The sequence below is a fragment of the Acipenser ruthenus genome, chromosome 8, assembly GCF_902713425.1.
Source record: "Acipenser ruthenus chromosome 8, fAciRut3.2 maternal haplotype, whole genome shotgun sequence".
Taxonomy (NCBI): Eukaryota; Metazoa; Chordata; class Actinopteri; order Acipenseriformes; family Acipenseridae; genus Acipenser; species Acipenser ruthenus.
The window spans coordinates 6924350-6941122 of NC_081196.1; the positions used below are offsets into that span (position 1 = coordinate 6924350).

At 36.0% G+C, this 16773-nt stretch overlaps 1 protein-coding gene across 1 annotated transcript; it reads left to right on the forward strand.

Moving 5' to 3' along the window:
- Positions 1–275: 275 nt before the first annotated feature.
- LOC131737691 (pre-mRNA cleavage complex 2 protein Pcf11-like) lies at positions 276–16337 on the forward strand. The gene is made up of 16 exons (XM_059028309.1): positions 276–678; positions 3919–4044; positions 5174–5362; positions 5638–5826; positions 6373–7364; positions 7779–7968; positions 8496–9156; positions 9258–10915; positions 11538–11604; positions 11738–11839; positions 12569–12683; positions 12944–13127; positions 13458–13613; positions 14444–14536; positions 15697–15732; positions 15860–16337. The coding sequence occupies exons 1-16, from the start codon at positions 511–513 to the stop codon at positions 16073–16075; spliced, it is 5142 nt and encodes a 1713-aa protein (XP_058884292.1). The 5' UTR covers positions 276–510; the 3' UTR covers positions 16076–16337.
- Positions 16338–16773: the final 436 nt, after the last annotated feature.

Below are 16773 nucleotides of genomic sequence, written 5' to 3' on the forward strand. Positions count from 1 at the left end.
GTCCCTTACGACATGATATCTGGAAAACAAATTGAGAGAGATGAAAGGAGGGGTAAACTGGGCGTATGAATGACGGCTCTGCTTAGTTCTACGCAGGCGGCACATCCACAGAAAGAGATCCAGAACGCAGCCACTGTTTAACGGGGTGGAGTTGACCAAGCAATCTATGCATAGCAGCGGCCAATTAAAATCAACTGGAAGGCATTTGAACGATTATTTACGAAAAAAAACATGTGTCACAATGCGCACTGATACAAACTGACCAATCGGAGGGCGCTGACGTCACTATGCATATAAATACTTTTGTATGACGCATAGGGCTGGCTGAATCCCGGCGGCCATTTTGTTGTAAAATTGGAAAGCGTTTAGAGGAAGAAAAGAAAGAAGGGCCTGCTGAGCTTGTGAGGTGGACGAAAAAGTCAAATAATGTTTAAATGGACTGATTTGTTGATCTAACTTCCTGCTTTATAAGTAAAATTTGAAAGTTGTCGGAGCAAAATACTACGAAGGATGTCGGACGACGCGGCGAGAGAAGATGCGTGTCAAGAGTACCAATCGTCTCTGGAAGACTTGACTTTCAACAGCAAACCACACATCAATATGCTGACCATTCTGGCGGAGGAGAACCTGAATTTCGCCAAGGATATCGTCGCAATTATTGAAGCACAAATCGCCAAGGTTTTTATGAAAATAGAATTTTATTTTAATTTATTTTAGTTTCTGAGTTTTGCTAGATTAAGGGTAGCCTCGCTAGTCAGAACATGGCGACCTCATTGTACCGTTCGCCCTTCCTAGATGTAGCACGTCGTTATGTTATTTTATTTAAGTAATTTTAGCTAAGATTGTCGAAAGTAAAAATGTAGACGCATTTTGTTTTCATTTTTAATCTTACTACGTATGTTGAAATTTATCGAATAAATCAAGAAATCTAGTGTAAATTACGAAAAGCATAACTTGTGTCGCAGTTATTGTTTTTCAGGAATTCGTTCTTTTGATTTGGGTGTGGTTTAGTTTTATTTTAACTGACGGGGGTCTAGATTTTAAACAATTATTTTATACCCGTAAACGCAAACATGGCGACCATAAGGCAGTAGATTTGGTCGGTCATTTTATAAATAAGCTGACATCATTCTTCTCAGCACGTGGTTCAGTTCAATTACGATCTAGTTATTATTTGGCGTCTTAGCTTTTGTTTTCCTAGTTAAATTTAAACTGCCTGCGTTTTCAATCAGGTTCTATTTTACTTTAGGGAAAAGCTAAGCTGACTCGCAAACCTATACACGCACTTGGTAAATACTAGCTTTGACGAAGACCTGGTTGAAAACGTGTGTTTTTTTCATCCAGTAAAATCCATATTGCCTGAACTAGCTAATATTCAGTTTAGTTGAATGGTGATTACAAAAGTCAAAATAGTCTATTTTAGTGGGTGAAGAGCAAGGTATATTTAACGTGTTAAGTTTATTGTCGAGTGATGATTACTCGCTTTTAAAAAAAATAATTTGACATGTGAATGAATGGTATTCTGAATGTGCCAATAAAAAATATGAAATGTGGTTTTGTCTTTTTTTTATTTCCCTGTGCAATTTAAAGGCAGAGAAACACAAATCACCTTCAGAGACTTACTGTAATTGTTGTGTTGGAATAGTGTTCGTGTTTAAGGTGTAACCAATAATTGGGAGACTTAGTCTTTCATTTTCAATGCCAAGATGGCGGAAGTCTGAGCACCTTCTCTTCTGGTATTATGCATTATCCCTCAACTGTCTTACTGTGTATTACAGTTAGCTAGTTATATTTGTTGATTGTCCAGTGTGAGTGGCGCACAAATCTGTTAAACCTGAAAAAAAATTGTGATGCAAGCTGCCTGTTGACAGTGCATCTTTTGTAATTTCGTGTGGTTAATCAATTTTTATTTATTCAGTTTACAAATGTATGTAGAAAAGACGTGACCTACAAATGAAATAACTGGTAACTTTTACCTTCACCATAACCCTTTTCCAGCTGTTGGTCAAGCCTTGTCAAATTTATTCTACTTTACATACTGTTAGAGTATTCGGTGAATGCAATATTGGGATTTATTTGGAGGATATAATATTAATCGGTATGCTTTAAGCTTAACAAATGTGTGCTTTTCGTTCTCAAACAAAGTTGACTCTTGTAGAATATGGGAACTGTTTGTTTATTTGCACAGGTAACTTCCCATACTTGACATTCTTGTGCAAAGAATCTTTTATTGTGTCCCTCAGGAATAGTATTGTGGAAAGTCCTTTTTTTCTATTTACTTAAACACTATGTTTTGTAAGTTGTTCTCCAGTTTCTGTTTTTTGGAGTACAACTTTTTGTTACTTCTGAAACACACAGATGAAAGTACACATACCTAAAATGTATAGGAAATATATTCCTGGAATAGTTGTGCATTTCATGGTCTTTTAAATTTATGTAGTACTTTAATAATAGGTAGATGTGGTTTGTTTGACACAATCACAACGTTCAATATAGAGTACTGCAGGAAATCTTTTTGCCACATACTAAATTCACTAAAGTCTAATTGTTGGATCATACTCTTCCTGATATATATATATATAATTTTAGTTGCAATACAACCATTTCCTCTTCCCACAGTATTTATTTCCTACCATTCACATTCTCCAAGACAGAGTTCCAGTAACTTTTATTGGGGGAGGGGGTGGGACTAGTCCACTAAAATTGATTTTAAACCCTCCTGGGGTGTTTTTTATATAAGCCCAATGCCACTTTGTTGGCCTAAAGTGACAGTAGTACATATGTTGGTTTTAATACTACCCCACCTTTTTACACCAAACAATATATTTGAACATTATTTAAAAATATATTTTGCTGGGTATCTTGCTTTCTAATCTCAAAATCCTAACCACCTAACACATCTAATATGTTGATAGCACAAGTATATTGGTTCATGGTGTCTGTATATGCATTTTTTTTTTTACCACCATCTTGTGTGCGTTAGGGGTTTATCTGAGGAGTGTGTTTTAACAAGTTTATACTTCAAGAATGTGAAACTTTTTTTTTTTTTTTTTTAAACTTAATTAAAACAGCACAGCTTTACAAATCATACCAAAAATCAGTTTGGTATCAGTTGTCTCTTAAACTTTAAAATGTCTACGTGGGTTCAAACTGAAGAAAGAAAAAAAAAATCCAGAATGGGCTCTTGAAGTTTTATTTTAAAGCTCTCCAGAAAGTTGCAGAACCTATTCTCATCTGGCCCAGAATGGCTGGCTGTTCAAGACACCAAGATTAAGGAAAATAAATTCCTTGCCAATGCCACTGGATTTTGATGCCAGTTGTGGAGTGACATCACAGGACAATGGAGAAGGGGGAGCCCCCCCCCCTTTTTTTTTTATTCATGTTTTTCGTTTAACTTCCTGTCCCATAACTGGAGACTTTTTTTTTTTTATATATAGCAGCTTACAAAATGTAAGCATAATTGATGAGGGGTTGTATACTGAAATAGTGTCTTGCAGAGCAAAACCGTGGTGTATAATCAAATGGAAATATTAAGAACACCACTGATTAATTTCTATAAAGGTAATGTGCTCAATCTTCAGCGACTTTTAACTCTTGCCATAGGTTGAATTTTGCAAAGAGAATTGCTGTAGATTAGATGACCAAGGTAAAAATTACTAATCACAATTCGGTTTTCCAATGTGGGTTTATGCCAGGCTTGGTATTCTTGTCCTGCCACAGTGTGTATAAAAAAAACAATAGCATTTTAACATTTAGTTTAGGTTCCTACACTGATAAACAGAATTGTGCTACCTATGTGCTGTTTCTTTCAGCATTTACAGTTTGAAATTGGATTAAAAAAGTGAGGTATTCTCACAGTGTTCAGTATAAATGTTGTTTCCATGCTTTACTAAACCTTTGAGTTTTCTATTGCTTTAGGCACCTGCCACAGAGAAGCTTCCAGTTTTATACTTAGTGGACTCCATTGTGAAGAATGTTGGGAGAGACTATCTTGAGGCGTTCACAAAAAACCTAGTTACTACGTTTATTTGCGTTTTTGAGAAGGTATATGCATTTTAAGACTAATGTGACTAATGTGACTTGAAATGTTTGATGGTGCTTTTGTAGATACAAGTATTACGGAACAAAACACCTGTTGCCAAATTGCATAAAATCCCATGTTAAAATGTTTATATTGCTAATGTGCCCTTTTTACTACAGAAAGACTTGCTACATTTAATGTGCATGTAAATATTTACATTTTGAAGAATGTTACATCGTTCTGGTTAAATATTTAGCAATGTGTACACCCACTAATTCTAGTAAAATATAAGACTTGTAAATTCTTCTAGTTTTTCACTTTTTGCATTGGATTCATGATTTGTCATCTAATTTACAAATGTGGCTTTGTCTGTGGCAATAAAGATGTTTAAGTTCAATATAAACATTTGTACATTGGCATTAGATTTGTTTTATTCACAATCTTTCTAGAATGTTTCTGTTTTTGGTTCTTAGAAAATGATCATGTTTATCATTAAATGTTTCTATTAAAGAAGTTTTTGAGAGTTATTTAAACTCTTGAATGTTTTTGCTGTTTTTCAAACTTGTAACGGTTCTGCTTTTTTCTTGGTCCGTGACATTATGATGGATTTTATTTCAATACATTAAATTTCCTGCAGTGTTATACGCTCATAATATTTACATCTTATACTTAATGCCTACATTGACTAATTTTACTTGTCAAGAATAGCTTTGAGTTGTGTATCGCAGTAAATACAGTTTACAAACACATGTTCCCTTGAAGTGTATGTTAACTATACCGAAACATGATGAAGCTGGTGTAGTGCATGGATCACATCTCAAGACTTTTTTTTTTTATGGTATGTATTTGCACAACTAAAAAAAAAATATATATTGAAAGCTGTGGGCCATTGCAGGCCTTAATTACTGTGGATATTATACTGGGTTAAATGCATTTACATCTGGTTTCATAGACTCTGATTAACCCCAATCCAAGGACTACCTAAAGTAGCCTATGAAACAAGAAGTTAATATGTTATAGAATAGTATTAAAGCTGAAGTCTAAATAAACTTTTCTTTGGTTTTTATGCAACTTATAATATATGTGTAAATGTTTGTCACCATTTTTTGCTGAAAAACTGCACACCAAGATGTAGTATTTTTTTCATTGTAGGTGGAGGAGAACACTAGAAAAAGTTTATTCAAATTGCGCTCCACGTGGGATGATATTTTCTCTTTGAAGAAACTTTATGCATTAGATGTCAGAGTGAACACCATAGATCCTGCTTGGCCCATCAAACCTTTACCCCCAAATGTGAATACGTCAAGTATTCATGTGAATCCAAAATTTTTAAACAAACCGGTAAGTAAAGAAATACTAGTTTTCATATGCAGCAACTACATACTTATTTTAAAATACTAATAGAGTAATTGTTTAATTAATTTTACTACTGTTGTAAGTGTGACTTGCAAGATGAAGTATTCTTGAAGTTTCATCATTAAAAACAAATGGAAATACTAAACATTTTATGAACTCTTTGGCTCTGCAGATAATATACTTGAAAAAAAATGATGTGTTTGCGAAACTGCAAAATATTACCCAATTTTACTTAGGTATCACTTTTTTTTCTTACATAGACAGAGGAAATAGCCACCCCAAGAACAAGTGCACCACAAATTCCAGCAACAACAGTTGCATCTGAATCTCCGAAGGATGCGTCTCAGGAGCAAATAATAAGGCAACAGCTGCTAGCAAAGCAAAAGCAGTTGATTGAGCTTCAGCAGAAGAAATTAGAACTAGAGCTTGAACAAACTAAGGCTCAACTGGTGAGTGAAAATAAATACTCTTGTTTATTCAGTGTGTGTGTATACTACGGCAAATAACTAACTATATACACATCTTGTAAAAAAACAAAAAATAAATAAAAATTCCCAGATATATAAGAGTGAACCTAAATTAAAATCTATTAAAACTGGTATTTTTCTTCAATTGTTGTGGTACTTGGCTTGGAAGTTCTTTACCTAGTTGCTGAGAGAAATGTGGACATATTAGAAATTTTTTTTAAATTTTATTTCTAGTAACACATTTGGTGCTAGGTGTTAAATAAATTCACTGTGCAGATTCCAGATCAGTTTGCAGTCCACACAGTTTAACAGCTCTTAAAAGAAACATTAAGAATTCCAGGCTTGCGCTGCAACTACAGTTTTTTTGTTCATTAAAGTGTACAAAATAAAGTTTGGTTAGGATTTCTGGGTTTAGGATTAATTGCACAATTGAAAAAAGTATTTTGATAGGTATTGATGGTTTTGCTTATTTGTGAAATATGAATTACACTTCTGTTAAGCTCAATTTGTTTGTTTCTTGTAATTAAGGCTGCTACTCAGTATGGATCTACCACCAAGTCCCACGTTATTGCTACAAGCCCAGCTACAACTGTATGCAAATCAACACCACAGGCAACAGTGCAACCTGAAAATACATGGCCTGTTCGACAGCACCAAGATGCAAAAATATATACAAGAGATCCTCGGCTAAATAGATCAGGTCAACAGCTGGGACAGGTGAAGGATTCGGTAGTGAAAAGGGAAAGTCACAGTCAGGGGACTACGTTGCATCAGCCTGACAAGACAAATGTGATGACTGAAAAAACAAGCAAACAGGAAAAATCTAAGTCAGTAAAAAAAGACACTGCTGTTTCAGAAGAAAAGTCTAAGTCACCATCCCCATTAATGAAAGCTTTTCAAAGCAAGGGTAAAACGGTTGACTTGGAAAATGTGAAGTTACCGGAAATAAATAAGAGAGACCCAAGGTTAAGGAAACATCTTCATGAAAAGGCTACTGATAAAGAAGAGGAAGTTAAAGAGAAGAAAAGGTGTTTAGACAAAGAGAGAGACGATCCTAAAAGCTCTGAACACAGATCTGCAAACACTAGAAATAAACTTAACGGGATTGCAACAAAACATGAAAGGAATGAAAATGCAGAAAAACAAGATTTAAAATTGAGTAGTAGATCCAATGTAAAGAAAAGGTCCCGATCACCACCAGTATTGCATTCCCCAAAGAGAAAAGAAAGGCGTTCACCCAAAAGAACAAGAAGAAGCATTTCATCCTCCCCTCCCCCTAAAATTGGAAAAGCCAGGCAAACTGGGGTTAAACATTCTCATGTGGAGGATTTAGGGCAGCATACAAATGTTAGGGAAGAAAGGAATCCTGTTAAAAAGAATATTGTACAAGATCCCAGAAGACCAAAAAGAGCACAAGAGGAAAGGGCTCTAGAATCCAGGGATCTGCATCCTGCAAAGTTGCATCCAGAGCCAAAAGGGAATACAAAGCGATGGAAGAGTGGATGGGTGGAAAATAAAAAGTAAGATTGTTTTGTTATACAGTCTGTATGAGAGCGAGAAATAAGTAATTTTAATTTAACTCACTATTTTTAAAAATTGAGGGCATTAGATTTTTTTAATTTTTTTATATAAAGATAGATTCTATCTGAATGTACTGTGGTCGCCTACTGTGTGGTAGTGCCCTGGAACAAAGTTTCCTGGTTGGTGAATTCTAAGATTTCTAATTTGTATTGTATTTGTAACAGGTGCTCAAAATGATATCTTTACAATGCATAAAGGTCTTATTTTGCTATTCATTCACTTAATCAGATTAAGTGGTTGACCCCACTTACTAATCATATGCTATCTTTGTTACGGTATTCCAAAACCGATGCGAATTGAGGTCAGGGAAACAAGCAGTAAGAATAAACTTTTTTTTTCTTCTTTAAATTCAGCTTGAAACAGACAGAAGATCATTTGGCACATGGAAAACTAGGTCCTCTGAGACATAGAGGAAGCTCATGGCCTAATAACCAAAGGATCCCTGCCCTTCACATGCCAAAGCAGCACCGGTTAAGTGTAGATGCCAATCTGCAAATTCCAGAAGAACTGAACTCTGCTAGCAAAAGAGACCTTCTCAAAAAGGTATTGCTACTGCTTTTTGAACATCTTCTGGTTTCTTCAATGCTTGTCTATGAAGAGTTGCAAAATATTCACCTGCATGATGGAAGTAATTCATATGTGGCAAATTTGTAGATTGTGCAGTATTTAATCTGTCACTTCAACAGAATGTAGGGGAAACGGCTAGAATATTACAAATACAAAATTATCAAATGGTATTCTAATCCAGTAAACATCTAAACAAAGAAGTTTACATTTGTGTAACTGCAAATACATTTTTCTGTTTGATTTTTGGCAGCTTTGGTTGATGACAATTGTTTTTTACTGTGACCAGATAAGTAGCTGTCCTCGTTTTAAAAATCCCTTTTGAATTCTCATGCAGTAATTTAAAACCATGACATTTGTTATTAGTATTGCTAAAGAGTTTAATATCCTAACAAAACAGCTGTTGGATTCTTACCAACTAGTGTAAACATTATGTTCTTTAGGGATTACTCTGTGAATGAGGTGGAAATTAATATAATTGTTATTAGCATAATTTCTCTTTTTAGGCCAACAAAAGACTTTCTGATGGAGAAATTAGCCAGGAAGAGTTCCTTGTCGTTGCTCACCAAATCAAACAACTGTTTCAATATCAAGAGGAAAAACAGAGATCAATATCTTGGGACAACACAACGGAAGAGATGCATTTTGTAGCGAAAAAGAAGCCACTGTTGTCTACACCACCTTTGCAACAGGGGGATATGTCAGATGCTGAAATAACTTATTTTGAGCATAAAGCCAAGTTGAGGAGAACACAGGTCCAGCATCTTCAGGATAATGAATTATGGGACGCAACAGAGAGTCAGGATGACAATTACTCAAGTGATGAATTGCATTATGTAAAAGAAAGTGAACCAGGCAAAGGACAATTTGGAGCAAGGACTGGTGATCAGTTTAACAAAAGGGAACTGTTAAATGAAGGACCAAGACGACGTTCTCCTGTAATGGCCAGTAGACCTCCAGTAGATAACAAAACATTGTCACAAGACAATAAAAAGATTGACAAGCATCCTCATTTAGGAACAAAGAATTCTGAAGTTTTTATTAAAGGGGCATCTAATAAACGGGGAGAAGTTCACAGGCAAAAAGGAAGACCTGGGTATGAATTCAAGAAAAGAGACAGTGATCCTCGGGGTAGTTCTGCTGAAAGGCAAAAGTTCAAAACCGAAGGCAAGTATTTATTTATTTTCTTCTTTTTAATTGCAGTGTTGAGTATTTAGATTACTCTGTATCCTAATACTGTGTTTTACTGAATCTTAATTGTTTTATAGGTGGCAGAGAAGAACATATTTTACCGTATAGTGAAAGGTTTCCCCATAAGAGATCAGCCCATGAACCTCGTGAAAAATCAAAATATGCAGAAGCCCCTGGATCAAGATTGGGAGGCCCTGCAGGAAATAGAAGATTTGGGGGATCTGGTGAAGGATCAAAGTATGATGGGCCTGCAAGACAGTCCAGTTCAAGGACTGATGAACCAAACACAAAACATGAAGGCTCTTCTAGCCAGCCTTGTCTACCCTTTGATGGATCAACAGATCATCCTGAAGGACCTGGGCAGTCATCTGTTTCAGTGTTTGATGCACCACCTAGTCCAAAAATTGAAAGTCTTCAAAGCCAAAGATTTGATGGCACTACCGGTTATGATCATTCCCTTCCAGTGTCTGAGGGTGATGGTCCTAGAAGCCAGCATGTTTCTTCCAGGCTTGATGTCACTCCTCCAAGTCAAGGCAGAGTTGGCGCACAAGGTCCAATAAGATGTGACCCCATAGGACAGACACCCCCACCAATGACAGAAGCACTCCCAGGACAGCAGGCTCCACCAAGATATGATGGACAGCCAGCTCCGCAGAGATACGATGGACCACCAGTTCAACAACCATTGCTGAGATTTGATGAAGCACCAGGCCAACGTGGTCAGCCGAGATTTGATGGGCCACATAGACGTCAAGGACCAGATAGATTTGATGGTTCGCCCGGGCCTCTAGTTCATCCGGGATTTAATGGACCACCACAGGGGCAATCGGGTCCAGGCAGATTTGATGGGCCTCCAGTACAACAAACTCAAATTAGATTTGATGGGCCACCAGGGCAGCAAGGTCCAGGGAGGTTTGATCCACAGGGACAGCAAGGTCCAGGGAGATTCGATGGGCAGCAGGGTCCTGTAAGATTTGATGGACCAACAGTGCAGCAAGGTCCTGGAAGATTTAATGGGCCAATGGGTCCTCAAGGACCAATGAGATTTGATGGCCCACCAGGTCAGCAATGTCCTGGAAGATTTGACGGACCAATGGGTCAGCAAGGTTCAGGGAGGTTTGATGGGCCGATGGGTCCGCAAGGTCCAAGGAGATTTGATGGACCCCCAGGACAAAGTCCAATGAGGTTTGATGGGCCAGTGGGTCAGCAAGGTTCAGTGAGATTTGATGGGCCTTCCGGGCAGCCAGGTTCAATGAGGTTTGATGGCCCTCCCATGCAGCAGGGAATGCCAAGATTTGAATGTCCAACTAGCCAACCAGGTCCTATAAGGTTCTGTGGGCCTCCAGGCCATCAAGGTCCACTAAGACCACCAGGCCCACAAGGTCTTCAAAGATTCGATGGACCCCAGGGACAGGGTCCACCAAGGGTTGATGAACATTCAACGCTCTGTTTTGATAATCAACAACCACCTTCAAGCTTCAATATGCCTAATCTGAGATTCAGTGAACCTTCTCATGCATACAGTGGAGCACCTCAACCGTTTCAAGGGCAACAAAACATGTCTCAAGTGTCCAATTTTAATGGGCCACCAGGGGCTGGAGGATCCAATTTTTCTAATCCTTTTTGCAGACCAGTTGCTCCATTCTTTAATCCAGGTCCTCCCATGCCCTCAATTGGAAACATGAATACAGTTACAGCCTCTGTGCCAATGGGGAATATTATTCCACAGCAGCCTGTAAGTATTTGCTTTGCGTGGTATTAATTCAATATATTTCATTTAAACTTTCCTGTTCAATTTTTTTACTTGTGGTTATGTAATTTTAAACCTGAGCTGTTAAAAATAGCCTCTATATGTTTAAAAGGTAAAAGCTGAATGTGTCATTTTAATGCTTTAACAGCCCTGATGCTCCTCATAAGGGGGGAAAAATGCATGTCACTTTTGGGTCCTGTTAGATGCTAGTTGTGCTGAGCACGAGGTAAAGATAAATACTCAGCAAGAACTGACAGAAGAGGTTATGTGTTTGTGATGTGAACAAAGTAGTGCACTGCTGCAAGATGTACATATTCATATATAACGAGTGCATACACAAACAAGTATGTGTGTGGTCTGGCACCACCAGGCTTGTAAAACAAACAAAAATAAATGGCAGTATGAAGGACTATACTATTTTTTTTTTAAAGAATAACTTTACCAGTTTGTTAAATAATGATTTGCTTATTTATTGCCCAGGCAGTCTGTATGAATAGCTGATATACCTATAATTTTGATTTGCCTAAATTGTGATCAAATATACTTTGTCTGTAAACTATTTAAATATAGTTATATGCCAAATAATTAAACAACTTTTGTTTTCTAGCATGCTCCATTTGGTCAAGGACAACCATTTATGGCATCTCTGAACCCTGTGCCTTTCGGTCAACCAGGTGTGTAATTGTATTTTGATGCTTTCTCTTAAATAAATCCTGTCAAATTATACCTTAATGTAGGTGTATCAAATTTACAAATTGGTCTATGCATTTTAAATATTTTAAAATTCGTCCGGCCCTCTGTTAACAGCTCCTGAGAGTCATTTTGGACAAGTGGATGTCAATGACCTGTTATCAAAACTGCTTTCTACTGGAATAATAAAACCCACACAGACTGAAACACCTCCAAATGGTAAGGTCACTTTTCTATATTAAAACATTTAAGAAAGGTTATATGCTTGAGTCATTCCATGTCAAATCAACCAAATTTGACTGCCTCAGGTTTACCCAAAGCTTTCCCAAAATGTTGAACTTCCATAACTGCAAAACAGTTTTACCTCACTTCAATTTATGGATTTGCAAGTTTAAAGTGGTTGCTTCCCCAAGTTACTTCAGTTTAGGTTAGTTTTTTAGATCTGGCTTTGAAAAGGACGCAAGAAAATTCCACTCAGTACTTTCATTGGTTTACCACTGTGATATGACTTGACCTGGAATGCTCTTTCAGCACTTTGAATCTCAAATTATTTTAGAAACAAACTTCATTAGTATGCTTAATCTCATTTAGCTATGTTTTTTGCAACAATGAGACTTTTTGACACTACACAATCAAATGCAGCAACCCCCTCACTTGGTGCAGGAAGCTTCTTCCCCACAGTTAGTTGCATGGTCTGTGTTTTGAAACTTGGCTAAAAAAACATGAATGATCAAAACTTTGATGTTGATAAATGAGTCATGGAAACGTATAGGCATACATTTGAAAAAAATATAGTGCTGTATATAAAATGGTCATGTTTATAAAGTAACATGCTATCCACAGCTTAATGTGAGTTAACAATTTATGAAAATGAAGTCCGTATTTACTGCTTATTACCAAAGTTGATAAATGCTACATAAATCCTGACGACTTTTTTTTTTTTTTTAGACTCTAATGTACCTTCTCAGACACAGTCTGTGGTTGAGGAAGAGGATGATGAGGAACAAGATGAAGATCAAAATATCCCAGACCTCACCGGCTTTGTAATTGAAGACATGAAACAGTATGCACTAATAATCTTCTATTCAAAAAATCACTAAAATACATACAAGTGTCATATTAAGTGTTTTGTTTGACATTCAGGCTAAAGTTTACTTTAAATCGTCCTACTGTGGGGGTGGTGGGTTTTGGCTTGATGTGGGCTATGGGAAGCTCTTAAGTCAAGCAAATCCAGCACCATACAGACATGTACTGGTGTTTATGCAGTACTGTAGACTGTAGATAACTTCTAAAGTAGGTATTTTTTTTGTCTTTATTAAACAGGCGATATGACAGTGTTATTAATAGACTGTACACTGGAATTCAGTGTTATTCGTGTGGGATGCGGTTCACAACTTCACAAACCGACATATATGCAGACCACTTGGACTGGCATTATCGACAGAACCGATCAGAAAAAGATATCAGCAAGAAAGTTACACACAGAAGATGGTACTACAGCTTGACAGTGAGTATAAAATTGACATACAGGGATAAGTCATTTAAGAGTTAATGTTGGACAACTTTAGTCGTTCAGCCATCATGTCACTTGTGGATTAGCCGCTGGTGAAGTTACACGTGTTTCTGAAAGATTTTTTTTTTTTACAAATATTACAAAACATGTATTTTTTAAATTCAGGATAAACAGATAAAATAATTTGTTTAGCCTGTGATGTTTCGTAGTCACTTTTGTGGTGTCTTCTGTATTCTGTTTGTTGATGTGCATGTTTAACATTTATTGGGATTTTCTGTTTTATGGTGACAACTAAATATATATATATGTACATTTGATCTATAGGACTGGATAGAATTTGAGGAAATAGCTGAGCTGGAAGAGCGTGCAAAGAGTCAGTTCTTTGAGAAAGTTCACGAGGAAGTTGTACAGAAAACCCAGGAAGCTGCTAAAGAAAAGGAATTCCAAAGTGTAAAGGCAGCAGCAGATGTTGTCGATGAGGTAGGTTCAAAGGAACAGCTTCTATATTTAACCGTAACTGCATTCTGTGATTCTCTTGGTCAAAAAAAAACTTTCGTACCAGTTATCTTAAATTACTTCCTGAATTGTCAACCTTTCTATCTCTGAAATCATTTGAGATACTATCCTACTTTTCATGATTTACTGTATATAAACCCTGCAAGCTGTTTATGTTGGTGACAATTACATTTAACTTAATATGGCTGCTGTAAGTCATGACTTGCGTTTCTGCTGTCTAGACGGTACTCTTTGAGGTACACAGCTGTATTATTATTTTTTGTATTTCTTTACAGGTTTTTTTTTTACCACTTAAATAAATACAGCAAACGTTTACATTTAGGAACCTGTCAGACGGTTTAGATTGCTTCCAGTAAATGATTAAACACATTACATAGTTGCACTAGTTCTTTAAAAAGGTACCTGCAGCATCACAGATCAGAAATATTTCTGCTTACGATCGCTCTGTCCAGTACAAAAAGGGACTTTTTTTTTTTTTTGATAGTTCACTGATGGTGAAAATAGAATGTCTTTAAAATAGAACGACATAAAAACAGCTTGTATTATGCTAGTGCATCAAAGCCACAAATTATATTTAAACTTTAAAAATGCTATTTGTTAAAATCTGTATTTTATAGACGTTTGAACTAAACGGTCACTTGCTCCGACAAGCCAGTAAACCCAAGGGCAGATTCTGTCTTTTCAACATGTGAATGAGAGGCAGGTTGAATAAAAGTACTTTAATGTTCAGTTCCTTTTGGTGTCGGTTTATTTTAATGTTTTCATAATATATGTTTTTATTTTATACTTTTCAGACTTGTGAGATTTGCCAGGAACAGTTTGAGATGTACTGGGAAGAAGATGAGGAAGAATGGCACCTTAGAGATGCCATTCGTGTGGATGAAAAAGTATGTATAGTTTTGATAAAATATTCGTTAACTGTTTTCAGGACCAAGCATTTCAGTTTTGGCTGTAGTTGACTCTCTTCCTATAAAAATTCACTAATCTATTTTTTTTACAATAACTTCTTGGAAATTGTGTCCTTTTTTCAGAAAACAATATTTCAGTATTTTTTATGATGTATTCTGCTTAGAGGTACATGTATAAAAACATGTTATTCAATGACCCGAGGGACCTTCACAATACTTCCTGAGTTTTGTTGAAAAATTTGATGTTTGGCAAACAAGATAATGAGTGATTGCAGTGACCATAATGCATGTTTATTCTCCAGGTCTTTATCAGCAATAATGGACACTTTTTTTTTTTTTTTTTAATCAAAATAAATATTTATAAATAAATACTTATTAATTCCATTATTTTCAGTAATAAGGAAAAAAAACGTACTTAATACATTTAATTCATGAAATAGCATCTGCTTATATCCCCTTGTTTCTTGATATTTATAAATGTTGTAAAAACATATAGTAAAACGCATGACAGAATAAATGTTCTAATATTATAAGTCAAATACATCACATTGAATACAATGTTCCCCTTTTTTATTAGCTCTAAACAAGTTCCTGTGATGTTTTGTTTTTGCTTTCGTCTCTGCTGGGTTGATGTAAACTTGTCTCCACCCTTTAGACACTAAATGCCCCTCTCAGTGACCACTTCAGTATGATCGTGTTACCTCGATACCAGTCCTTAAAGGCTTAAACTGCATACAGAGTAACTGATCAATATTTGTGTTTGTTGGTTTCTGCCAGCAATCTACAGTATTTATTTGTGCAACATTCATGTTGTGGAAGAATTGAAATCTTTCAGGGTTTCAGCATGTTTTGTAAGTATGTTGTTTAACATGCATTGCCTATTACGTCTGTAAATGCGGAGTTAAACCCATCAGTATCATGAAAAGGTTGATCCCCATGACTTGCATCCAGTGTATGTGTGATTTAAAACAAACATACAGATTCCTCAGTAAATCCTCAGATTGTGAATATACATTAAATACTGTTTTTTGTAACCAGGCATCAACTTAAGTTATCTTAAGGGTCTTGTAACTGACAATACACAATGACATGAACTGAAAAAGTGTATACTGACATATATGTATTTCTTTATTTTACAGACATATCACCCCTCCTGCTACGAAGATTACAAAAATGTAAGTTTCTGTTGTGTAGAATTAATTTGGTACAGCCTCCAACATATGCTGCCTTCGTGGAGTTTTGCTTTCTTTATAGTTTAGTTTAAAACTTGTGTGTAATTTTTTGTATTTAATTATTTTATAGACATCGTCATTTGTGGACTGCACTCCATCACCTAGTACAGCGCCGCTGGAAAATCCTTTAAATATTTCAATCAAGCAAGAACAAGAACAGTCCACGTGTTCCAGTGTTAAACAAGAAACAAGCGATGCCTCCAGCAGCTGCAAAGAAGAAACCGTTTCAGAGGAAACAAAAGTAAAAGTGGAGGCTGAAACACAAGAAGCCAGTGAAAATACTTAGAATGCTGCTATTTCCTTTTATGATCTGCTGCAAGCAAGGATGCATATTACTGTATTTTCATTATGTAAAATAATATTTTTATAAAAAGTCCTGAGGCAGGGTCCTCAGCTATACATATGTTAAATACATTTTTGTATTTGAATTTTGAATTGCCTGCACAATTCAGGTGTCTTTGCTGTGTGAAACGCTCTGAAAATGTACATTGAAGAAAAAAATCTGTATGTATGAAATTTAATTTATAAATAAAGCTATTTTTGCTATACCTTATGCGTAATGGTGGTACACACAATATACTACTAACTTGTGGAACTTGTTTCTTTTTTTGGTTTTGTGTTTGTTCCTATAAGAAATGTAAGTTCTATAAGATGAGTACATTTTTATATTGATTGGTTTATTTAGGTAAAATAACGTACTTGTGCAGGAAAGTAGTAACACAATTATTTCGGCATACTGAAAAGGGTGGGCTCCCAATACGCATTTTAAAGTTTCTAATCATTTAATAGGTATATTAGGGACTCTTTACATATTTATTTGTAGCTGGTTTGGTAAAGGTAAGGTGGCATCCTAAACAGTGGTCTGTTTATTTCCTTTGTAGTGTACATAGTCATTTACCTAATGTAGAGACAGTGTTATTTGAGTAGAACGAAATGTCTCAAGTATTTGTGGTTCATTTTTGCATAATTCTAAATTGGTAATTT

What these genes read in the sequence shown, in the direction of transcription:
- LOC131737691 (XM_059028309.1), top strand. Translation starts at nt 511, where the DNA reads ATGTCGGACGACGCGGCGAGAGAAGATGCGTGTCAAGAGTACCAATCG. An exon ending in TTGAAGCACAAATCGCCAAG is followed by an intron (nt 679 to 3,918) that starts GTTTTTATGAAA and finishes CTATTGCTTTAG; the next exon opens with GCACCTGCCACAGAGAAGCT. An exon ending in GTAATTGAAGACATGAAACA is followed by an intron (nt 12,684 to 12,943) that starts GTATGCACTAAT and finishes TTTATTAAACAG; the next exon opens with GCGATATGACAGTGTTATTA.